The sequence below is a fragment of the Schistocerca nitens genome, chromosome 6 (genome assembly GCF_023898315.1).
Source record: "Schistocerca nitens isolate TAMUIC-IGC-003100 chromosome 6, iqSchNite1.1, whole genome shotgun sequence".
NCBI classification, from domain to species: Eukaryota; Metazoa; Arthropoda; class Insecta; order Orthoptera; family Acrididae; genus Schistocerca; species Schistocerca nitens.
Window position 1 is genome coordinate 179,461,407 of NC_064619.1, and position 27,009 is coordinate 179,488,415.

Genomic DNA, 27,009 nt, shown 5'->3' on the forward strand with positions numbered 1-27,009 from the left:
TGTCTTATTTTAGGTATGGAGGCAATAATGTCGGAGTTTTTCAACGACACGACTACGGCCTTCTACATTATACTAATTGTGTGGATTGCGGATCAGTATGATGCCATCTGCTGTCACACGTCCATCACTAAGAGACACTGGCTGAGGTAAGTTATGAGGAGGAAGCATAGCGCACGATTAGTCACCCAGAGAAACCACTCGCCCAGTACTTTATTCATTTCTTATGTAATAGACTGCAGTCGAGCTCCAACATGGAACATGACTTTTTTTCATTTTGTTTTCAAAATTGTGTTAGAGTTGGTGAAAATCCAGTTACACAATATGATTAGATGTTATGAAACGAAATACGAGTAGGCTTTGTTACAGTGCTTAAGTTGAAGCCTTTTCTGTCCCCTTCATCTAACTGAAAACATTACTGCATTTTCTTTGCCACTGAAAGCTGTTACTGCACATGTTTCCTTCGGTCTTAAAGGTACTCTATTTTTGTTCTAGACGTAAATCAGCTCAACAATTATCGTTCGAACTACAATTCACAGAATCGCCCAAGTTATTTCCTCTTTCGTCTAATACTCGTATTACCACGATTTCTAACCAAATGCAGACATCATTCGAATGAATTCCAAGAAATTAAATAATAAATAACACATACCCTTACGCAGAGCCTCAGGAGAAATTGGTGATTTCGATTGCGTACTACCGTCTTCTTTTTCTTCTTTTGCGTGTTTGAAAGCATTAATTGGATTTCACGTCACTATGAAATTGTGGTACCAGCGCCACAATAGATGGTATTAGGAACCACTGCTACTTGTTATGGATATCAAATGAGTTACAGATTCGAGCGAATAGTAACTGTGAACAACTGTATCACAGAAACTTTCAACTGACACTGAAATGTGCTTTACAAAGTATGATCGGAAGTTCAACGATGTACCATCAACCAAGGGTATGTGCCTGCCGTGTTGAGCATGGCTATACATTCCTCCAGCGACCTTCCGAGCTAGGAACTTGGCAATTTTGAACATTTTTCGAAAATACTTGCAGTGTGTCCTAGCAACTAAAGTTTTGACATTGTGTTTCTTTCTTTGTATCCCGAATGTATAAAAAATTGCAGGGCAGCTTTCGACACCTCGGATTCGACCGTTCCCTTGCCAGATATTGTAACTGTACAGATTGTCCATTAGACATTTACTTTTTAGTGCATCATATATTTTTATGTGCACATAATTATTTTTTTCGTCGAATACAAGAGAATAATTTATCAGCTTTTCCTTAACTTTACAGAAAGAAACAAAAGTGGTACAAAATATGCCATAGCCACACACAAACTTACTCAGATACGGCTCAAAAGTACTACATAATATCTGGTTTTGAATTCTATATTTCACAGGAATTGTTGGACTTCTTACAAGAACCTTTACCAGCGAGTACATTTGCCTTGCAATATTCACAGTCTTTCTCCTAATTACTTATGTCATTTTTAAAATCATCGGCTTCAGTGTTATCTAGATTCACTGCCTGACATCTCTTTCGCCAAATATTGGATGGTTGTTCAAAGAGCTATTAGAATGGACCGTCATCGGCTCCGCTTATTTCCTCGTGATATATGAAAATGAACAGAAAATAGAACTGCATCAGTTTTTGTTCTGTTCTGCCTATCCTCTACATTTAGAGCTCTTCTGTCTGCTAAAAGAACAACGGATTTTCATGTTTTTGGTTATCGGACAGCTTTCAAAACACGTAAGGAAGGCAGATACCATCCACCAAATGAAATGTAACTTTACAATATCTCCCTGATTAAACCTAATCGTATTCGGCACATGCCAGCGTGCAGAGAGGCTTACAACTTACTGCTTACATAATTAAGCCGTTAGATCAAAAATTTCCATACGATGGACTTTCACGAAGTAGAATTTCTGCCTATTTGTTTTAAGAGAGGTCTCCGTGATCCATGAATTTAAAAGGTAAATACTTGTCGTTTTGTACTATTTGATTCCAGTTGATCTTTTGTAACGATTTCGTGGCATTACACGGACAAGGCGTGTTTGCAACATTGCTGTAGTTCCTAACATCCTTGACATAACTATCACGCCCCTTGGGGTGATGGCGGTGTGGGGGGAGGGGGAAGGGTAATGGAGACCGGGCTCGGCAGCTGCAGGCAGTCGCGAAACTATGTCGGGGCTGGCGACATCTGTGTTTCGGCTTGCCTAATGGAGCGCTGCCAGGCGACGAATCGACTGTCTCCTGCCGCCCCTGCCAGCGCATTGCCCGGATTCTTGTGTTATGAAGGCAGACTGGCTAAGGAAGGAAGCGCATGCTTTTCTGTCTCGGCTGCAGATTACAAAACGTACGGCTCGTTCGCGGGAGCTAGGGACCCATGGTAATTCATTCCACGGCCGCCGATCAGTCGTTTACGTCACTCACTGTCTGTGGGTAGCTTTCGGTCGGCGGTTCTTCCCGACTTGTTTGCCACATTAGATGCCCGAGCGTGCAGTCTGTCTCCAGGTTGTCACATGATGCGATCCCGTGTTTGTTCCCACAAGACTTCGTTTCAGTTATCATTGGTTGAGATCGTTATGTTGACACCAATTACAGATATGCATGAATGAGAGTGTGATTTTAAATGAAACAGAACAAGTTAGTTTTTTTTTTAGATTCGTGGGAGCTTTCATACGTAGTGATATCTTAAAGTGAAATAATTCTTATGAAATACGAAAAAATTAATGATGATGGTTGTGTTGGAGGTGCTACCCTATCCAGCTGCTATTGTTGGAACTCGACAGAACATAGAAGTTGTTGCAGCCGCTGTGCACATTATCCTGCGAATACTTTCCCGAATAAATCGCTGCAGAATTTGGATTTTGCGGACGATCTCGGAGGCATATGTTTAAAATTTAGCAAGTTTGTTAATTTAGACGGCATTTGTCATGTCAAAGGAACACAGGTCGCAACGTACATCGGAGATTGGTATTCGCTTATGGAATGTAGGTCGAAACATGTTCTTTTCACAATTTTAGATATTCATCTAAAAATGTAGCATTTAGGACTTCCAAGGATTACACGCACGTAATGAAAATGTACACTGAAGTCATTGTTATCAAAGCATATTGCGTAATACGTTAATTTGTAAACTTGTTGCTAAGTCGTGTGATTACGGAATGACTGGTTCACACAAAGGTTTCCATTTACATTGTTATACACATTGCCTATTACTCCTTCCCCCTATGACGTACATACACTCCTGGAAATTGAAATAAGAACACCGTGAATTCATTGTCCCAGGAAGGGGAAACTTTATTGACACATTCCTGGGGTCAGATACATCACATGATCACACTGACAGAACCACAGGCACATAGACACAGGCAACAGAGCATGCACAATGTCGGCACTAGTACAGTGTATATCCACCTTTCGCAGCAATGCAGGCTGCTATTCTCCCATGGAGACGATCGTAGAGATGCTGGATGTAGTCCTGTGGAACGGCTTGCCATGCCATTTCCACCTGGCGCCTCAGTTGGACCAGCGTTCGTGCTGGACGTGCAGACCGCGTGAGACGACGCTTCATCCAGTCCCAAACATGCTCAATGGGGGACAGATCCGGAGATCTTGCTGGCCAGGGTAGTTGACTTACACCTTCTAGAGCACGTTGGGTGGCACGGGATACATGCGGACGTGCATTGTCCTGTTGGAACAGCAAGTTCCCTTGCCGGTCTAGGAATGGTAGAACGATGGGTTCGATGACGGTTTGGATGTACCGTGCACTATTCAGTGTCCCCTCGACGATCACCAGTGGTGTACGGCCAGTGTAGGAGATCGCTCCCCACACCATGATGCCGGGTGTTGGCCCTGTGTGCCTCGGTCGTATGCAGTCCTGATTGTGGCGCTCACCTGCACGGCGCGAAACACGCATACGACCATCATTGGCACCAAGGCATAAGCGACTCTCATCGCTGAAGACGACACGTCTCCATTCGTCCCTCCATTCACGCCTGTCGCGACACCACTGGAGGCGAGCTGCACGATGTTGGGGCGTGAGCGGAAGACGGCCTAACGGTGTGCGGGACCGTAGCCCAGCTTCATGGAGACGGTTGCGAATGGTCCTCGCCGATACCCCAGGAGCAACAGTGTCCCTAATTTGCTGGGAAGTGGCGGTGCGGTCCCCTACGGCACTGCGTAGGATCCTACGGTCTTGGCGTGCATCCGTGCGTCGCTGCGGTCCGGTCCCAGGTCGACGGGCACGTGCACCTTCCGCCGACCACTGGCGACAACATCGATGTACTGTGGAGACCTCACGCCCCACGTGTTGAGCAATTCGACGGTACGTCCACCCGGCCTCCCGCATGCCCACTATACGCCCTCGCTCAAAGTCCGTCAACTGCACGTACGGTTCACGTCCACGCTGTCGCGGCATGCTACCAGTGTTAAAGACTGCGATGGAGCTCCGTATGCCACGGCAAACTGGCTGACACTGACGGCGGCGGTGCACAAATGCTGCGCAGCTAGCGCCATTCGACGGCCAACACCGCGGTTCCTGGTGTGTCCGCTGTGCCGTGCGTGTGATCATTGCTTGTACAGCCCTCTCGCAGTGTCCGGAGCAAGTATGGTGGGTCTGACACACCGGTGTCAATGTGTTCTTTTTTCCATTTCCAGGAGTGTATATTCACATGAGTATTTCGGACACCTTTCAGAATTTTATATCATCGAACGCCTTTTGTAGGTTGACAAATCCTATGAACGTGCCTTGATTTATCTTAAGTCTTTTTAAGCTCAAAATCAGAGCTGTTTCTCTGGTGTCTTTATCTTTCCGAGATACGAACTTACCGTAATCTAACATATACTAAATTTTTGTTTTTACGATTGTGTGCATATTACACATATAGAAACTTGGGTGCATGAACGGTTAAGCTGATTATGAGATTGTGGGTGCTGTGACCACATGTCAAGGGCATCAAGATGCCATACTGCGACGATATCTGGTGTTTTGGAAGCAGGAAGTGATATTGAGAATGTTTACGCAGGTATTTAGGGAGGAACGCAACCTTCACTTTGGCAAGGATGTGAAAGAAAACGGCCTGTGGCTTTAATTCAGAAACTATTCCGGCATTCACGCAAAGTGAGCCACGTAAAGCGCAGAAAAATGAAACAGCGAAGGATGAAAATGGACATATGTAGTCACTTGCAGACGAAAGATGCAAGGATCTTCTGATAGGTTGTGTGCAGCCGTTCGTCCACCTACTGAGCTCTACCGGAGGCCTGTACTTTTGCAAGACGTTACAGTCATTTCCAAACTGAATTGCGTGAACTCCTGTCGTTATTGGGGTGCTTCCCTGTACTTGTAGATCAGTTGAACTTACTTTACTGTACTTGTAGTCACTCGAATCTGATCCTGTTGAATACATTTGGGACGTGGGCAGATATTATACTTGCTATAGGCGGTGTTTCGACTACTCTTTGTATACTGTGAAAGACTATTTGGTGGCAGTGATCCTGCATGGGTAACCACGATCGTCAAATTTAAACTTTTTTCTGCATCTGATTTGTAAATGGGTGGATTTACCTAATTTTTTGGTGCTGAATACACTGATAAAATCAGTTTTTCTCTGTGACGTCATATTTCCTAGATACGCAGCAGAATAAAAAATGGTAATAGCGAAAATTGACGCAATTAAGGCAAACAAAATTACATATTCAAAACGTTTGAAATTAATACTATTTTGTATATATATGGACATGATGCCAATAAAAAGTCCAAATTGTTTCATAAGATATTTTCACCTTTAATCGCCTTTGGTTTTTGAAAAATGCGACGACGGAGCTCTTCCTTTGCTTGCCGTTTCATCACTTTCCCTAACAGACCCCAGCAGTAGTCCCCCATCATCGAAGGGTTCCAATGGCCCTGGTAACGGTGTTCCATGTTCAGAATGTCTTGGTGAAAGCGTTCACCATACTCATCGCTTGCGGCTCCCAAATTTTCCGGGAAGGAATCAAGGTGAGATTGTAAAAAGTGAATTCTAAGCTACAATCTACACCCCATGTTCTTATAGTTGTTCAACAGATCATTCACAATCGTACCATACTTTTCGTCTTTTCTGTTACCCAAAAAGCCCTTCACAATTGCTTTAAAAGAAGATCAAGCAGCTAATTGGATATCTGTGAGTTTGGTATCAAAGGTTGCATCTTTCAGCAATTTCCTTATTTGTGGTTCAACAAATATATCTTCTTTCTTAATTTGGGAAACTTTTCTTTTAAGTGATTGAAGATCCCACCTTCTTTATCCAGAGCTCTTACAAAGTTCTTGATAAGGCCCAACTTGATAAGAAGGGGAGGCAAAACGATTTTATCGGGCTCAATCAACGGGGTGTTGTTCAATTTTCGTTTCCAGGAATATATGACTTCCATATAGGCGTTTCCTTGGCTGTAAGTGGTTCTTGGTGTCACAGCTGTCCCAAAGGCACAAAAGGCAGCTAGTATTTCGTGAATCCAGTGTGTAAACTTGTAAGGAGTGCAAAAACGTTTAAATCACAGCGAAGCTGCCATTCGTGATCCTTATATTTGATTGCCTCTAGCAGCAAAGCCATGGTTTCATAAGTTTCTTTCATGTCTACTGCGTTAGTCGAAGGTACCGATGGAAATGCATTGCCAATATGCTTTAGTTCTGCTTTAAAGCTGGTTTTACTGGAGTCAGTAAATAGTCGCCACTCCTGCGGATTATGTTCTACACCTAGCTGCATCATCAGACCATTGACATCTCTACATACACACATTGAATTCTGCATATCGAAATACTGAGCGAAGGAAGCACCTATTGATCCGAAACAGGAAATTTTTGTCCCTGGAGCTAGAAGGTTCCGTTGTTGCAGTCTCGGCCCCAAGGGCTCAATTTGCTGTTTCGAAAGTTTTAGATCGCGAACCAAATCGTTCAATTCCTTTTGATTAAAGAGCTGAGGCGAAATGTCATGATATTTAGGTTAATACTCTTCTATATGTTCAATACTTTCTGATTTACTTGACATGGTGTCTGGTTCCGTGGCTTTCAAATTACAGACGGGATCAGGCTGCCCCTCATCATGGGGCACAGACAAATGCACTGAGGATACATTTGGATGCTTTATTTTATATCTAGTTTTGCTTCAATGTCCCCAAATATTTGTAAGACAGAAGTAACAATCTAAAAATGGTCATTACGCTCACACACCACACCACACCATCGGAACAGCGAATGGCATGGCTCGACGTTTTCCTTTCAACCACTCTGTTAAGGTTGTAGTACAGGCTATGCAGGCAATACTAGGTGCAAAATTTTTATCTTGATCACCAACAGAACAATCAAAATACAATTTATATGCCATTTTAACCAAATCAGTCATCGTTTTTATTTGGGCTTTTGGAGTGAATTTCCCACAGACATAACAAAAGTTATCGGGGTGGTTTAGACAGTAACGAGATTTACTAGCTGTCATTTTTCTTAGTGTAACTTTTAAACACAAACAGTTTGCACCGTCTTTCACATAAAACACTCACTGAGGATCTCTTTCACACCACTGGATTACCACACCAACCATTTACTGATGATTTGTAGATCTTCTTGCTCTCCTCTGCAAATCAAAAACAAACAATTAAACATCAAATCAGAAGAACGGAAAAAGCGAAATACTGAATACGAAAAATAAAAAACTTTTAAAAACTCAAAAATGGTACGTGCTAGAACATTTTGAAAGGTATATTCGGATTCTACACACTAAAATATATTACATCCCAGATGCAAAATGGCTGTTGACTAGTGTAACGAGGTGTCCCTAATGCACTTGCTTACTTGTGTATACAGAGTGCAAAAATAGTTGGTAATGAAATCGTAACAGGGTGGGGGACATCGAATAGCGAAGTAGAGAAAAAAAAATGCCAAATAGCCAAAAACTGCACGGTAGTGGAACTATGAACACAAATAGCCAGCCAGTTGGCGAGGAGCGCGTGGGAAGTGCCCTTTCGCCAGCTAATGCCTGTTACGGTAAAAAGCATAGAAAAGAAGACGTTATGAACGAAATTGGCGTAGAAAAATTGAATGAGAGAACTGAGAAGAACAGGTTGAAATGGTTTTGTCGTGTAAAGAGAAAGGAAGGTGAAAGAATACCAAAGCGAGTGACGGAAGACAAGTTTCAGGGCAGAAGGAAGGGTACAGCGATATGGATTGACTCAATAAACAGCAGTTATTAAAATTTTTTAGTTCTTCTCTAATATCTTGTTTCCTTAATCTATCTTCTATTGTGCAAAGTTTAACTCCTCTCAGGAATTTCATTTTTTGTGTCTGAATACGGCGTTCTTCCTTTTTATCACCCGGCTCTCGCTTCGATAGAGCAGCGTGGGGACTGCAACAGGTTTGTATGATTTTAAAAAGGAAGTAAAAGCTTATGCAGTAACTACAGACTAATAAGTTGGCTGGACTCAGCACACACAACGTATCTTAAGATTTTAAACATAAGACTCAGAAACATAATGGAAGTACTACTGCATGAGGAACAAATGGTTTTTAGGAAAAGGCGTTCCAAGATGGATGCAGTTTTTATTTTACAGCAGATAATGCAAAAACATGGAGCATACGATAGACAAATACTCACGTGCACATTACTTTTATTGATTTGAAAGAAAAAGCTCTTGACAGTGTCAATAGACAGAAACTTTGGAAGATAATTACGGATCGCGGATATCAGAAACCTTCAGTGAATGCGATAAAAAGTTCACATCAGAACACGACTATCACTCTAGATCTGGACGGAAAATGCCTAATGAGATACCAGTCAACAAAGGAGTTCGGCAAAGCTACTGTATCTCCCCATCTTTGTTCAACTATTACATACGTGAAATAACGCATATATGGAAAATAGAATTTCAGAACGGTATATACCTAGACGGAAGAATTCTTTTAAATAACTTAATCTGCGCTGACGATACAGTGTGCTGGCCTGTGTAGCCAAGCGGTTCTAGGCGCTTCAATCTGGAACCGCCCGACCGCTAAGGTCAGTTCGAATCCTGCCTCGGGCATGGATGTATGTGATGTCCTTAGGTTAGGTAGATTTAAATAGTTCTTATTCTAGGGGACTGATGACCTCAGATGTTAAGTTCCATAGTGCTTAGGGCCATTTGACGATACAGTGATCGTGACCGATAAATATGATTACCTTCAGAAAAGAATTTACGTAATGACATAAATCAGTACCACGTTTGACATAGCACAACCGAAAAAACTAAGACAATGATCTTCATGAGGTAAGAATACATAAGAACCAAAATAGTGATAGTTCGGACGACTTTAGAATAAGTAAACCACTTCAGTTACTTACGTTGTGAGGTGACATAGGGCGACAGCAAAGATGTAGAAATTAAGCTTAGTAAATTCAACCCGGTGCGTGGAACAATGAATAGAAATCTTAAAAGAAAACTAAGTAAGATGCTCAAATTCTACAAAACTCTTGCAGTCTCCACTCTGCTCTATGGAAGAGAGACCTCGGTGGTTACCAAAAAGCGAGAGCGTAGTTACTGGAGAAATTAATACATTCTTTAAGTTAAACCGTCAAAGCCAGGCAATTAAAAATTCCTGTCCGTAGTTGGTTTTGTTAGACGCGATCTTTCTGTACAGTTTACTGGGTGAAGACTCACAGTTAAACCATCTAAGTTAGAAGTACATCAGTTCGAGTAATTTGTTAATGTAGTGAACTACACCACAGAAACCGGACTGTGTAAAGAAATTAAAATTAGATATTGTTATGTCCGATGTTTTTTAACAGTGAAATCAAAAATAAAATTTTAAAATGTTTGCTAATGTTCGGAGAGCATGAACCAAATTTTCTTATAAGAGTTACATAAGCAGCTGTAAAATAAGGCATTGTTGAAAGCGGAAAAAATATTAAATTTTGAAACTTATCTTATGAAATACATAGGTTTTGGCAGTAAATTTTCGAAATTTTGTTCCAACGTTGATCCTCAAAGAAATGATTGGGACATCTTCTCGAAAATTTCCGACGTGTTTCGAATTATTGTAGTGGCGTCAATAATTTTTGTGGCCAGCTTTACACCTTTATTATCGTATTAACTTGTCGCTGCCTGGAGTTTTGTGGACGGCCTTCAGCTGCCAATGTTTTGTACACCGTTGTTTTTGTTGTTTTCTTTACTTCGAGGAGGTGTTTAATGCATCTCTCCAAGGTAGACTATCATCTTCATCTCTGCATAAATGCTGCAGTCTGCATCCATTTGAACTTCCGCACTGTAACCGGGCCTTGGTGTTTCTCTATAATCCCCCCCTCCCCTTCTCTCTCCCTCCCTCCCCTTCTTCCCTCCCCCCTCTCTCTCCCCTCCTCACCACCACACACTTGCCTCCAGTCACAAAGCAACGATACTGATGTCTCAGGATATGTTCTACGAACTGATTTCTGTTTTCAAGTTGCGCCATAAATTTTATTTTCCTCATTTCGATTTAGTACCTTCTCATAAGTTATTCCACCTACCCATTTAATTTTAAATATGTAGCACCACATTTCTAAAGCTTCTGTTCTCTTCTTGTCTTAACTGCTTATCGTCCATGTTTCACTTCCTTATAACGCTACAGTCCAAACAGATACCTTCGGGAAAAGCTTGTTAATTTTTAAATTTGTATTCGATGTCAACAAATTTATCTTTTTTAGGAATGCTTTACTGGATATTGCCAGTCTGCATATTGTTTCCTCTCTACTTCTGCCATCAACGGTTTTTTTGCTATCCGAATCACAAAACTCTCTTATTGCATTTAGTGTGTCATTTCCTAATCCAATTCTCTCAGCCGCATGTGATATCGCCTGATCGCATGATATAATGTGACTTCATTCCATTTCCCTTGTTTTATTTTTGTTGTTGTTCATCTTACAACGCCTTTTTAAGGTACTGTCTGTCGTTAAAGGTAGGACAAAGGCGTTTTTTATTTACAAAACAAATAGGATAAATCTGTATGCGCTTTCACGAGTATTACGAACACATTTTGGATTCTTTAACGGCTTAAGAGTTGTTAGGCGTATAGATGAAAAGGTTACTGGAGTCCTCCGAATTATAGGGGAAGAGTGAGACGAGGATTGGAATAAGTTTGTTTCAGTGTGTATAATACAGTTATTTCGAACATGTCTTGCGTTTTTTATGTCTTAATCGTATCGTATGTATACTTGCATGACGTAAATCGATAGCAGTCAACTATAGACATCTTCGCCTTTGTTACTGAGACGAGCTGTGTTTGCGTTAGAGTTTTCGGAATACCGGACAGTGTACAGCGGTATTTTTTATTTTCCATAAATCTCCGCTTGCACTCGCCTCTTGGTGGACTGAGAATTCAGTGACAGGTCCCTCGTGAGCCGAAAGGCATTTGCTTTTGTTTCTTTTGGCGCGAGTTTTCCGCCCCTTTACGTCTGAGTTTTGATATACATTGCGCTGTAAAGACAGGAGTTGCCGCAAAGTTTCCGTCCCCAGCGGCCTTTGTTCGGCCGACTCGCTGCTTCCCGTCCTACACCCCCCTCCCTACAGGTGCCCCTGCAGCTCCAGTGCCACTGCACTGTGGTACTTGGCTCTTTGTGGATGGGGAGGGGCTGTTGTTCCGTTCCCGGTTGCTATTTGTTCTCCATCGCCGTCGAAACCTCAAAGGGAATTCGTCGCCCGCTCGCCGCGCTACACAATGGATCGGCCAATCGACTGCACCGAAGTCGATTCAGTTTGCGCTTTTAGCAGCTGCTGTCGCGTTGGCTTCACGGCTACAACAGCCTTTCTCTCTCTCTCTCTCTCTCTCTCTCTCTCTCTCTCTCTAATTCCGTATTTCCCGAGTATTTTAATTTTGGTATTTGTCGTTTGCTTGGCAGTTCACATTTAAGTATCGTAGCAGTAATGTTCGCCCAGTACATGAATTTTAATAAGTGTTGAGGAAGCCGATTCGAGAGTGGTTTTCAAAAGTATTTATTTGCCCTCTTATCAAAGTTTTCGCAGCATTTGAATTTACCGATCACTGCCAGATGTTGTGTTGCGAGTTCCTCACATTCGCTAAGCAGCAACACCTCAGAGCTCACGAACCGTCACCACGTAATTTACAGGATCTAGTTCACTTTAGTCTGAGCCATACTACGAAAAAAATACGGAAACTGTTTTGTATGCCACGTCTGGACTATTGAACTGTCTTGCTCGTCTTCAGTGTCGATGGGAGGACACATGGCTTCGCCTGGACCGTAGGATGATGTCTTTTGAGTTACCTTGCACGGTTCCCAGAAGTGGCTCGTTTGGTAACTGCTTTTGGTAGGTTATTAATAAGCGTCTGTTAATTCTGATGTTATGTTAATGTCCACGGATATGATTGAAAAAGAAGTAAAGCTCCATGCATTACTTGGACGTGGTTGGTAGCTGTACTGTACCCTAAAACGAGACGCCACATAGTCAAAATCGTTTTCCACCGCTGGAATTAAAAACCGCTGATACCCGATACTGCAGCACTGGAATTATAAATTCCATTGCAGAATTAGCTACTCATGAAGTTCAGTATGATTTTAATTTGGATCGTCGCAGCATGGTAATACATTTTACGTATGAAGCGATACAGTGCAGTCCCAAATTTAGAACACTCTCGACGGCTCTTTGCCAGTTTATAAGAAAAGTTCGTAATCATCTGCAGTGAAGTCGACAGTTAGAGAATCCGCTGCATTTGTCGTGTAATGTAGGAATTTCAGTTCTGGACCGAGACGACGACATAGGCAACCTGCGATACATAGAGGCACAAAATTGTGGACTACTTACCTGTAGCTTTTCAGGAGCTCTAGACTGATCGCACCTCTGCTTACATAAACACATACAATAGCGTAAGACGATAAGACGGCATGATAATGATTATTTTAAATAATTAACCCTTGTTTATCATATTGAGGAATGATTATCTGACCATCCCTGAGTAGAGCCTCTCCACCGTAAATCTACGGTGAAGCACCAGTCCTAAATTCGAAACTTTGTACGTGGTCATGAAAATGCAGAATGAATGTTACATAATTACACAGCTGCTCTCAGCTTGACAAGGCTCTTACCGCCAGTACCAATGTGTCTATGTAGAGGAGCCCAAACATGCTCTATAGGACTTAGGTCGTCGGACGAAACTGGGCTGTATCTGGTCGATGACGAAGACCTTAAGTCCAGCATTGTCGCCTTGTAGTATGAAGCAAGCATCATTCTATGAGGACATCTGTAAGCTTCAGGGATGTCGTTCTCCATTTATGTGGAGTCAAGTATACATTTTAATTGCTTTCATTTTCATATGGACGCCCACTTCAGGTCAGGGAGAAATTTATGGTAGTTCCTTTACAACTTAAAGTAAAATCTTATACTGAAATGCTGATTTCAAAACAACTGTCATCTTTCAGGCACAAACCGAGACTTAAAGCAGTATATGCCCATTATGTTAATGGTAATGTGAGAATCACCTCCTATGACATTACGTATTAGTGACTTTGACGAAGGAGGCAATGGCCTGTGAACTTTTACTGGTATGCTGTAGTGCATATCGTTACCAAGTGGCAGTCTGGTTATTTGCGCTGCCAGCCACACCGTGGCTCCTCTACAGCACGTACAGTCGTGGGTGAAGGCAGACGCATGGCCAGAGTGGGCTAGGCATCTAACAGCAATGGCTCCAAATGATCCTAGGAGTACATCAAAAATCTCTCGTCTCCCTTGGGGTTTGACAGAATTCACCTTAGGTGTTTCCATACTTGGTAGACCTATTCTCTAAATTGCAGATGTTGATCACTGATGATGATTTGTCAACCTGCCTATTTGAATGTTCGAATTTTACTTAGCTGTCATCTGTCAGTGGCCCTTCAGTGCTGTTTGCCTGGTAAATTCGACCTCCTCGTCATCTGACCAACATTTGATTACCTCTGCTGACTTCTCTCACTATTTTTTTTTAGTTATCAGTCTTCTTTTTAAATTTATCAGCCTTTGGCACTAACCATTTAGCCAGAAAAGTAACTACAGATTGGGTATACAGTATCATATATTATAAATTACATGAATTCCAGGTAAACTTTCATGCGCCCTGCCACCAATTCCTCTCTTGTGTCAACCTTTTCATATCAGAGTAGCCCTTGTAACCTATCTCCTCAATCATTTGCTGGATGTATTCCAATGTCTGTCCTCTTGTACATTTTTTACCGTTTGCAGTTCCCTCTAGTACCATGGAAGTTACTCCCTGAATCCTTGCAGATGTCCTGTAATCCTGTCCCATCTCTTTGTCAGTGTTTTCCACATATTCCATTCCTCGCCGATTCTAAGGAGAACCTCCTCATTCCTCGCCTTATCAGTCCACCTAATTTTCAATAGCGCCACATCTCAGTTGCTTCGATTCTGCTCTGTTCTGGTTTTCCCACAGTCCAGGTCTTACTCCCATACAATGCTGGGCTCGATACGTACATTCTCAGAAATTTTTTCCTCAAATTAAGACGTTTGGTACTAGCAGACTTATCTTGGCCACGAAAGCCCTTTTTGCCATAGCTAGTTTATTCTTATGTCCTCCTTGGTCTAACAGTCATGGGTTATCTTGCTGCCTAGGTTGCAGACCGAATTCCTTAATTACTTCTACGTTGTTAACACCAATCCTGATGTTGAGTTTCACGCTGTTCTCATTTCTGCAATTTCGCATTACATTCGTCTTTCTTCGATTTGCTCTCAATTCATATTGTATACTCATTAGGCTGTTTATTCCATTCAACCGATCATGTAATTCTTCACTTTCGCTTAGGATAGCAGTTATCATCGGTGAATTTTCTCATTGATACTTTTCACAGTGAATTTTAATTCCACTCTTGAGCCTTTCTTTTATGTCCGTCAATGCTTGTTCGATGTGTAGATTGAACAGAAGGGAAAAAGTGTATATCCCTGTCTGATACCCTTTTTAATCCGAGCACTTCGTTTTTGGTCTTCCTCTCGTATTATCTCCTCTTGGTTCTTGTAGTTTTTTGTGTCTCTCTAAGACGACTAACTACCGCTTCCTCTCAATCGTACAGATGGTTGCTATGTACAGATGATACAAACTTTGCTGTGGAAGATTTTTACATAACTAGTATTATCGAAATATACTGAACCGTCATGCCGTTTCCTCCGTCGTGTGGCATCCTTTATGCTTAATCATAATCTGATACTTAGTTTTCACTGGCAAAAATAAAATAGTTCGTGTTTGAACTACGTGAAACTAAATCATAATTGCAGATAATGAGGATCATCTGAGAACTAAAAGATTTTATGCATAAATGGAGACAGCAAAAGACACATCTTTGGTTTGTGAGACAGCGTTTATTATAAATGAAATTGAAAATGGCGGAAAGATTGAGCTGTCGCTGGAATAGGTTACTGCCTATTCGTTGACAGTAGTAGCAAATGGAACACTGAAGAACAAGAGCAGACATGATGCATGCCCTCCCCTCCCTCCCTACCCCTTCTCTCTCTCTCTTTCTCTCTCTCTCTCTCTCTCTCTCTCTCTCTCTCTCTCTCTCTCTCACACACACACACACACACACACACACACACACACACACACAGAGAGAGACAGAGAGAGAGAGAGAGAGAGAGAGAGAGACTCATCTCTTGTGATCAAGCGACCGCGATTCGCGCTCACCGAAACGTGGAGTGAATGTTGCAGCTCGTATCTTTTCTTTTTTCGTAAAAATTGAAAAGGAAACAAATAAAAGAGAAGCTTTTTTCTGTGCGTGTTTTCAATCTGCAGTGCAAACAAATGTAATTGAGAGCATTGCCATTGCCGCGTCCTGTGCACGGCCGCGCTCACCCCTGCTTCCCGCTTAGCGCATGGCCTCACGCGTGCGTGTAGCGCGGGAGGCGGCGCGCTTATTTGCCCCCACCGCCGATCAAAGACGAGAAGCGTCTGCGACCGAAAGCCGCGCCGCTGCGTGCCGACCCAGCGAGCGAGCAGGTAGCCTACTCGATATGACTGCGTAGCCACCGGCCAGTGTTTGCCTGCGGCGGCTTTCTCGCAAAGGTTTCTCTGTACTTTGCCGAGCGTAGTAAACATAGCAGTTCAGCAATCGCTTGTATCACCGAGCTTGTCAAGTTCTCGGATACATTTCCCTTAATTCAGAGGGTGAAGCACATCTTTGTGCTAAATCGGCTGCCATTATAAAATCTAATTATCGCTTGTGAAATTTATTTATAGATCTTTTGTAAGTCTGTATGTGCGAACACGTTTCATGGATGTGGAAGAGTCCACATCGAGATATCGATAAAAACAAATACTAATTAGTAAAACAACAATAACTGCCCTAGCTGGTGGTAGTAGTGGTGGTGGTGGTGGTGGTGGTGGTGGTGGTGTAGTAGTAAACTTCACAAGGAGTGGCGTGTTCACCAGGTTTTTTCCTTTACCATTACGTTGAGATTGTCACGGGAGGTTATCTGTAGAGATAGTGTACAATATGGACGTAACAAAATTTTCCCATTTAATTCTGTTTGCACATGACTGTTTTTCATAAAACATTTGATTAATTCATGCAAAATAATTCTTCCATTCAACTAAGGTGTCCAGGAGGTACTACGGTAAGTTGTTTGTAAAGAAGGAAGCGTCACTACTTGTGCCTCTGATATTAATAGGTGTTGTTGTTGTTGTGGTCTTCAGTCCTGAGACTGGTTTGATGCAGCTCTCCATGCTACTCTATCCTGTGCAAGCTTCTTCATCTCCCAGTACCTACTGCAACCTACATCCTTCTGAATCTGCTTAGTGTATTCATCTCTTGGTCTCCCTCTACGATTTTTACCCTCCACGCTGCCCTCCAATGCTAAATTTGTGATCCCTTGATGCTTCAAAACATGTCCTACCAACGGATCCCTTCTTCTAGTCAAGTTGTGCCACAAACTTCTCTTCTCCCCAATCCTATTCAATACCTCCTCATTAGTTACGTGATCTACCCACCTTATCTTCAGCATTCTTCTGTAGCACCACATTTCGAAAGCTTCTATTCTCTTCTTGTCCAAACTGGTTATCGTCCATGTTTCACTTCCATACATGGCTTCACTCCATACAAATACTTTCAGAAACGACTTCCTGACACTTAAATCTATACTCGATGTTAACAAATTTCTCTTCTTCAGAAACGATTTCCTTGCCATTGCCAGTCTACATTTTATATCCCCTCTACTTCGACCATCATCAGTTATTTTGCTCCCTAAATAGCAAAACTCCTTTACTACTTTAAGTGTCTCATATCCTAATCTAATTCCCTCAGCATCACCCGATTTAATTTGACTACATTCCATTATCCTCGTTTTGCTTTTGTTGATGTTCATCTTATATCCTCCTTTCAAGACACTGTCCATTCCGTTCAACTGCTCTTCCAAGTCCTTTGCTGTCTCTGACAGAATTACAATGTCATCGGCGAACCTCAAAGTTTTTACTTCTTCTCCATGAATTTTAATACCTACTCCGAATTTTTCTTTTGTTTCCTTTACTGCTTGCTCAATATACAGATCGAATAACATCGGGGAGAGGCTACAACCCTGTCTCACTCCTTTCCCAACCACTGCTTCCCTTTCATGCCCCTCGACTCTTATAACTGCCATCTGGTTTCTGTACAAATTGTAAATAGCCTTTCGCTCCCTGTATTTTACCCCTGCCACCTTCAGAATTTGAAAGAGAGTATTCCAGTTAACGTTGTCAAAAGCTTTCTCTAAGTCTACAAATGCTAGAAACGTAGGTTTGCCTTTTCTTAATCTTTCTTCTAAGATAAGTCGTAAGGTCAGTATTGCCTCACGTGTTCCAACATTTCTACGGAATCCAAACTGATCTTCCCCGAGGTCCGCTTCTACCAGTTTTTCCATTCGTCTGTAAAGAATTCGCGTTAGTATTTTGCAGCTGTGACTTATTAAACTGATAGTTCGGTAATTTTCACATCTGTCAACACCTGCTTTCTTTGGTATTGGAATTATTATATTCTTCTTGAAGTCTGAGGGTATTTCGCCTGTCTCATACATCTTGCTCACCAGATGGTAGAGTTTTGTCATGACTGGCTCTCCCAAGGCCATCAGTAGTTCTAATGGAATGTTGTCTACTCCCGGGGCCTTGTTTCGACTCAGGTCTTTCAGTGCTCTGTCAAACTCTTCACGCAGTATCTTATCTCCTATTTCGTCTTCGTCTACATCCTCTTCCATTTCCATAATACTGTCCTCAAGTACATCGCCCTTGTATAAACCATCTATATACTCCTTCCACCTTTCTGTCTTCCATTCTTTGCTTAGAACTGGGTTGCCATCTGAGCTCTTGATATTCATACAAGTGGTTCTCTTCTCTCCAAAGGTCTCTTTAATTTTCCTGTAGGCAGTATCTATCTTACCCCTAGTGAGATAAGCCTCTACATCCTTACATTTGTCCTCTAGCCATCCCTGCTTAGCCATTTTGCACTTTCTGTCGATCTCATTTTTGAGACGTTTGTATTCCTTTTTGCCTGCTTCATTTACTGCATTTTTATATTTTCTCCTTTCATCAATTAAATTCAATATTTCTTCTGTTACCCAAGGATTTCTACTAGCCCTCGTCTTTTTACCTACTTGATCCTCTGCTGCCTTCACTACTTCATCCCTCAAAGCTACCCATTCTTCTTCTACTGTATTTCTTTCCCCCATTCCTGTCAATTGTTCCCTTATGCTCTCCCTGAAACTCTCTACAACCTCTGGTTCTTTCAGTTTATCCAGGTCCCATCTCCTTAAATTCCCACCTTTTTGCAGTTTCTTCAGTTTCAATCTGCAGTTCATAACCAATAGATTGTGGTCAGAATCCACATCTGCCCCTGGAAGTGTCTTACAATTTAAAACCTGGTTCCTAAATCTCTGTCTTACTATTATATAATCTATCTGATACCTTTTAGTATCTCCAGGATTCTTCCAGGTATACAACCTTCTTTTATGATTGTTGAACCAAGTGTTAGCTATGATTAAGTTATGCTCTGTGCAAAATTCTACAAGGCTGCTTCCTCTTTCATTTCTTCCCCCCAATCCATATTCACCTACTATGTTTCCTTCTCTCCCTTTTCCTACTGACGAATTCCAGTCACCCATGACTATTAAATTTTCGTCTCCCTTCACTACCTGAATAATTTCTTTTATCTCGTCATACATTTCATCAATTTCTTCTTCATCTGCAGAGCTAGTTGGCATATAAACTTGTACTACTGTAGTAGGCATGGGCTTTGTGTCTATCTTGGCCACAATAATGCGTTCACTATGCTGTTTGTAGTAGCTAACCCGCACTCCTATTTTTTTATTCCTTATTAAACCTACTCCTGCATTACCCCTATTTGATTTTGTATTTATAACCCTGTAATCACCTGACCAAAAGTCTTGTTCCTCCTGCCACCGAACTTCACTAATTCCCACTATATCTAACTTTAACCTATCCATTTCCGTTTTTAAATTTTCTATCCTACCTGCCCGATTAAGGGATCTGACATTCCACGCTCCGATCCGTAGAACACCAGTTTTCTTTCTCCTGATAACGACTTCCTCTTGAGTAGTTCCCTCCCGGAGATCCGAATGGGGTGCAATTTTACCTCCGGAACATTTTACCCAAGAGGACGCCATCATCATTTAATCATACAGTAAAGCTGCATATCCTCGGGAAAAATTACGGCTGTAGTTTCCCCTTGCCTTCAGCCGTTCGCAGTACCAGCACAGCAAGGCCGTTTTGGTTAATGTTACAAGGCCAGATCAGTCAATCATCCAGACTGTTGCCCCTGCAACTACTGAAAAGGCTGCTGCCCCTCTTCAGGAACCCCATGTTTGTCTGGCCTCTCAACAGATACCCCTCCGTTGTGGTTGCACTACGGTACGGCCATCTGTATCGCTGAGGCACGCAAGCCTCCCCACCAACGGCAAGGTCCATGGTTCATGGGGGGGTAGTGAATTTAATTTCTTACAAGTGTGTACCTGGCATACGCCGCCCGAACAGGCCATGAAGGCCCAATGGTACCGACCCGCCGCCGTGTCATCCTGACCCCACAGGCGTCACTGGATGCGCATATAGAGCGTCATGTGGTCAACGCACGCTCTTCCTGTCGTATGTCAGTTTCCGAGACCGGAGCCGCTACTTCTCAATCAAGTAGCTCCTCAGTTTGCCTCACAAGGGCTGAGTGCACCCCGCGTGCCAACAGCGCTCGGCAGACTGGATGGTCACCCATCCAAGTGATAGGTCAGCCCGAAAGCGCTTAACTTCGGTGATCTGACCTCCCCGTGACGATAAGAGACAGGTGAAAGTTCCACTCCACGTGCAGCTGATGGCGGTACTCAGCCTCTATTCGAGGCTTCGATTCCATCATTTGACACAGAACCAACAACGCGTAGAGTTTTGTAGAGTGATACAAAACGCGAAGTTATTCCAGCAAGAACGTTCATGGGCCAGACGTTCACCACTTGTCGTAGACTCGATCTAGTTAGACGGATACCTAGTTGTGGATCCTCATCTGACTTCCTCCATTTTTTATATCTCCTCTCGCTCACCGGAATGTTTGAAATAGACATATAGCGTTCGTGACATACAGCTGTCACGTCTCTTCTCCAACACAGCTAGCAGTCAATGTGCGTAATGCATGAACCATACACTTAAGTTGCTACTATTTCGGATGCTGAGAGCATACCCTCGACTTACCACTGACTTTAGGTCCGGCCTTGTCTCCTAGGACAACAGACAAGTTCCTTCATGAGAACATTAATTATCCTCTACCGCCCGTATTCGCTGTGCATTATTGTATACATGGCAAATCTGAACTCCAACGATAAAATTAAGGAGTTTGTTTAGGGATACTTTTGGAATATTATTGGTTTACGTGACCCATGGTGTTTGCTGGCTTGTTAGAGAGTAATAAATTAATGGTGGCGTTCTCTGGAACGACGGACTGAAAACCAAAGCAATCAGTAATTCTTACATATTACAGCATCACGTCATTTATTTTGACTGAAATTTAGTCCATTTACGAGAGTTTGAAATAAATAACAAAAAAGACTTATTTAAAACGTTCGATGCTCTGTTTTCGATCTCAGTATATTTCAGTAAGTATTTTGTCGAGAGAATGCCACGAGTATCTTTTATTTAGTTTATTACCTGCAGTTACCTTTGTTTCTGCAGTTATCTTTGTTTCTGCAAAAACTTACCTTGACAGCGGTGAAGAATCATGTAATAAGCAAGCACCAAAAGGTACAAGAGAGAAGATAAAGTAATGTAAAGGTTGCTTGGCTGGTATTTCAGTGCTCGTGCAAAGCGTCGATTGCAGGTGGAACGACTGTCACCGATCGCGTGTAAGACACACATTCATCCAGACTTGGTGTTCTGCCGTATATCAAACGACCAGTGTTTTCATTCTAACGTGGAAACATGGGCTCCTCATAGGTGCCTACGTACAGATTCAAAAGTAATGTGATGCGGTTTCAGCTTGGCATCATAGTGCGGATCTCCCGTTGCATGTCACCTAGCTCAGTACACCTGTTCATACTGCTACGCATCAGTGTTAACGTACAACTGGCACTGCCGGTAAAACAAATCCGAGCCAGAACAGAGCAGTACTCTGGTAATTATGAGAAAATACATCATGTAACTGACGTATCTGCGCGTAGGTTCCGGATACTGTAGTTCTTTGGTGTCAAGTGGTTAGCGTTCTAGCTACATAAGAAGAATGTGTGTGAGGTGACGGTTCTCCCGCCCATACTTAATTTTTAATCTATATTTTTTTCATCACTGATCATATTATTTAATTTATTAGGCATTTGAGAGTTAAGATAATTACGAGAGTTGCCCGGAAAGTTTTTTCAGCAATTCTTTATTGAACATAATGAGAATCTCACACACGAAAGAATGTTTTTTTATCCACACACAATATTTTTCTCCATCCTGTTCTGTGGCTTTCCTCCAGCGCGAAACAAAGGCGTGCGTGCCCTGTCTGTACCAATCCTAATCCTGGTGGCGGAGCCAGTGCTTCACTGTGTGAATCACCACCTCATCGTCCTCAAATTGGCGTCCCTTAACTGCCCAAACAAGTGGAAGTCCGAGGGGCTAGGTCAGGACTGTAGGGTAGATGGGGTAACATTGTCAAACCTGTTTTCCGATGTGTTCAGCAGTCCTCAGACTTGTGTGGGACCGAGCGTTATCGTGTTACAGCAAAACATCTCCCGGGTTGCTGTGGCGACGAAGTCGCCGGAAGCGCGTCTTGAGTATTGTTAATGTGATGACATATGCTTTTGAATTAATTATACCGCCTCTTGGTGTCACATCAATGAGAATCACACCTTTACAGTCCCAGACCACGGTGATCATGACCTTACCGGCGGAAGCAGTTGCTTTGAATTTTTTCTCCTGTGGGGAGTGGGAATGGCACCATTCCATCGGGATGTCGTTTTGTTTCGGACTCAAAATGGTGAATCCAGGTTTTATCACCTGTCACAATCCGGAAGAAGAAGGCCTCCCCCTGAGCTTCAAAACGTTGCAACAAATCAAGACAAATGTATGTTCAGTGCGATTTGTGGTCCACCGTTAGACACAGCGGGATCCACCTTGCACATACTTATGAATATCCAGGAGTGCGGATTGTTGCATCCACACTTCGTTTGCCGATTGACAGATGCAGCGCCAATTGCCCAATCCTAATGCGTCTGTCCATGTGAGTGAAAAAATCGCCGGATTAGCCGAGCGGTCTGAGGCGCTGCAGTCATGGACTGTGAGGCTTGTCCCGGCGGAGGTTCGAGTCCTCCCTCGGGCATGTGTGTGTATGTATGTGTGTGTGTGTGTGTGTGTGTGTGTGTGTGTGTGTGTGTTCAAATGGCTCTGAGCACTATGGGACTCAACTGCTGAGGTCATAAGTCCCCTAAAACTTAGAACTACTTAAACCTAACTAACCCAAGGACAACACACACATCCATGCCCGAGGCAGGATTCGAACCTGCGACCGTAGCGGTCTTGCGGTTCCAGACTGTAGCGCCAGAACCGCTCGGCCACCAGCGGCCGACGTGTGTGTGTGTGTGTGTGTGTGTGTGTGTGTGTGTGTGTGTGTGTGTGTGTGTGTGTCCTTAGGATAATTTAGGTTAAGTAGTGTGTAAGCTTAGGGACTGAAGAAATGGTTGAAATGGCTCTGAGCACTACGCGACTTAACTTCTGAGGTCATCAGTCGCCCAGAACTTAGAATTACTTAAACCTAACTAACCTAAGGACATCACACACATCCATGCCCCAGGCAGGATTCGAACCTGCGACCGTAGCGGTCTCTCGGCTCCAGACTGCAGCGCCTAGAACCGCACGGCCACTCCGGCCGGCGGGACTGAAGACCTTAGGAGTTAAGTTCCTTAACATTTCACACACATTTGAACATTTTTTTTTTAATGTCGCAGAATTTACACTTGTACTACAAAAATGAAGTTCGGATCGGGAATCGGACCGTCGCCTCATACACGTTCGTCTTCCGTAGCTCGAATGCTAACCATGTCACTAGCCGGCCGAAGTGGCCGTGGGGTTAAAGGCGCTGCAGTCTGGAACCGCAAGACCGCTAGGGTCGCAGGTTCGAATCCTGCCTCGGGCATGGATGTTTGTGATGTCCTTAGGTTAGTTAGGTTTAACTAGTTCTAAGTTCTAGGGGACTAATGACCTCAGCAGTTGAGTCCCATAGTGCTCAGAGCCATTTTTGAACCATGTCACTACCATGAAGTCTAACTTCCGGCACCTACAAGCAGATGCATCAGTTACGTAACAGACGCCTGAAACTTCTCATGCCATTTTCTCGGAATTACCAGAGTAGTGCACCTTGTTGCTTGCACATTATGTTGCTTTAATGATATACTAAAGGTGTATAAAGTTTGAAGTAAATCCGTGATCCCGACGTCGTCGCCTATCCTTGTTAGGTCAACATCGTCCTGTTACCACAATGAAGAACTTAACCTCCTCACTTCCAACTATTCTTTAACTGTTTGCACTTGTAGTGACAACTGCTCCTCAATACTACCTGCGTAGTTAGTACTGTGCAGTTGACTGAACTGATTAATTACTAAGATTTAATTAAATAAATAATTGCCATCTGTTGTAACGAAATCAGTTTAGAAATAAATGCTAGTAGTCACTTCAGGTTCAATACAGTAACGACACTGATTTTCAGTGCAAAACTTTCAATCGTCACCTAAGGAACATGAAAAGCAAACTCCGTCGGAAGACACACTGAACTATGGCCGTTACTAAACAGGCAGCAGCAGCTGGCCGAGACAGACGCAGCAACAGGGAACTAACCGATTTTGTGACTTTAACGAGTTCCTAACCAGGAGCGAATTTTATATCATCATCTATGTGCTCTAATAATGTAGTGTCTTCATGTTAATTTAATATCTAATAACCGCAGTTCTCGCGTTTTCGTTTGTGTAGGAAAGTAAACCGATTTTGTGACATTTTACAAGTTCCTAATCAGAGGCAAATTATTTAGTTTCACCTGAGTGCTTCTGTAGTTAGGTTTTTTGAATCTCTACGTATTAATCTAATTTATTAGACACAGTTCGTGTATTTTTGTCAGTGTCTGCAGTGCACTTCCACAGCACATGCCGATAGTCCGTTTATGTGGATAGTTTAATTTTCCTCGGTCTTTAGTATGGATAGGGATTTTGAGTGTTGTGTGCGGATGGGAGTCGAGTTGGTGACACTTCGTTCTCAGCTCCAGGCTGTGATAGCTTCAGTTACACAGCTTGAGGCTGCAGTGGATAGGCACCACTGTTGTGAGCCGGCTGTGGGGATCCAACGGACGTCCAGCACGTCCGAGTCCTCCGATCGGTCCTCCCCAGTGGCCAGCCCAGTTACTGCTCGCACTGACGTTGGACCATCACCTGTAGTCGAGTGGGAGGTCGCCCTGGGGCGTAGTAGGCGGCGAAAGAGTTCCCAAGCGGCCGCGCGAAAGGCCTCCCCGGTTAGTCTGACAAACAGGTTCCAGGTGCTGTGGCTGACACTGTCGCTGAGCCAGATGTCGTCGCCTGTCCTGTTTCAGAGGAAACCTCTCAGCCTGCAAGATGTGGACAATGACAGAGGCCAGGATTATTTCTAGTTGGGAGCTCCAATGTTAGACGCGTTATGGGGCCCCTTAGACACAGGCTGCCAAGAACGGGAAGAAAACAAATGTGCGCTCTGTGTGCATACCGGGTGGAGCCATTCCAGACGTGGAATGGGTCCTCCCGGATGCCATGAAGAGCACAGGGTGCAGCCAACTGCAGGCGGTGTTCACGTCGGTACCAGTGGTGTGTGTCACTTTGGATCAGAAGAGATTCTTTCTGGTTTCGAGCGGCTAACAGAAGTGGTAAAGGCTGCCAGTCTTACTTGTGAGATGAAAGCAGAGCTGACCATTTGCAGCATAGTCGACAGGACCGATTGCGGACCTCTGGCACAGAGTTGAGTGAAGGGGTCTGAATCAGAGTTTCAAACCGTTCTGCGACCGTTTAGGCTGCAGATTCCTCGACTCGCGCCAAAAGGTGGTTGGGTTTCAGGTTCCGCTGAATAGGTCAGGAGTCCACTATACGCAGGAGTCGGCTACACGGCTGGCAGGGGCTGTGTGATGTGGACTTGGCGGTTTTTTAGGTTAGAGGGTCTCGGGAAAACACAAAAAGGGCTTCAGTCACAAAGGGTGCAGGCCGAACACAGGAAGAACGTAGATACAGGAATCAGTAACATTTGTAAATTGTCGTAGCTGTGTTGGCAAACTACCAGAGCTCCAAGCGCTAATAGAGAGCACTGATGACCATGTCGTTATACGCACTTAAAACTGGCTAAAGCTGGAGGAGATAAGCTCAGCAGAAATTTTTGCGAAGAACCTAATGGTGTTGCGAACGGATAGATTAAACACGGTTGGCGGTGGCGTGTTTATTGCTGTTAGAAGTAGTTTATCTTGTCGCGAAATTGAAGTAGATAGTTCCTGTGAGTTAGTATGGGCAAATGTTACTGATGGCAACCGGAATAAAATAATAATTGGATCCTTTACAGACCTCCCAATTCAGATGATTCAGCTGCAGAAAGGTACAAAGAAAACTTGAGTTTGATTTCAAACACGTGCCCGACTCATACGATTGTAGTTAGTGGGGACTTTAATTTACCCTGCCGCGCGGGATTAGCCGAGCGGTCTAGGGCGCTGCAGTCATGGACTGTGCGGATGGTCCCGGCGGAGTTTCGAGTCCTCCCTCGGGCATGGGTGTGTTTGTCCTTAGAATAATTAGTGTGGAAGCTTAGGGAGTGATGACCTTAACAGTTACGTCCCATAAGATTTCACACACACAATTTACCCTGGTGGGTTGACGAAAATACATGTTTAATTCGGGAGGTACCCTGAAAACATCATCCGAAATTGTGCTAAACTCATTCTCTGAAGATTATTTCGAGCAGTTAGTTCATGAGCCCACGCGAATAGTAAACGGTTGTGAAAACACACTTGATATCTTAGCGACAATAATCCTGAGTTAATGATGAGCATCAAAACGGATACAGGGATTAGTGCACACAGGGTTGTCGTAGCGAGACTGAAAACTGTAACTCCCAAATCCTCCAAAAATAAACGAAAAATATACCTATTCAAAAGAGCAGATAAAAATTCAGTTGACGCCTTCCAGAGAGAGAATCTCAACTCCTTCCAAATTAACAAAATAAGTACAGACCAGATGTGGCTTCAATTCAAAAAAATAGTATCTGCAGCAATTGAGAGGTTTATACCAAATAAATTAACGACGGAGCTGAACTTCCGTGGTACACGAAACGGTTCAGGACACTGTTGCAGAAACAACAAAGCAAACATGCCAAATTTAAATAGAAATAAAATCCCCAAGATTGGCGATCTTTTTCAAAAGCTCGAAATTTAGCGTGGACTTCAATGCGAGGTGCTTACAATAGTTTCCTCAACGAAACTTTGTCTAGAAAACTGGCAGAAAATCCAAACAGATTCTGGTCGTATGTGAAGAATGCTAGCGGCAAGACACAATCAATGCCTTCTC

At 43.1% G+C, this 27,009-nt stretch overlaps 1 protein-coding gene across 4 annotated transcripts in view; it reads left to right on the forward strand.

Annotated features, from left to right (window-relative positions):
* The window catches only part of LOC126263212 (membralin), a 540,938-nt gene that overhangs the window by 375,234 nt on the left and 138,695 nt on the right, over nucleotides 1–27,009 (forward strand). For all 4 annotated transcript variants that reach the window (XM_049960282.1, XM_049960283.1, XM_049960280.1 and 1 more), the window contains one exon: nucleotides 14–146. In XM_049960282.1, coding sequence (XP_049816239.1) covers nucleotides 14–146 — 133 coding nt within the window. The remainder of the gene's footprint in view (nucleotides 1–13; nucleotides 147–27,009) is intronic.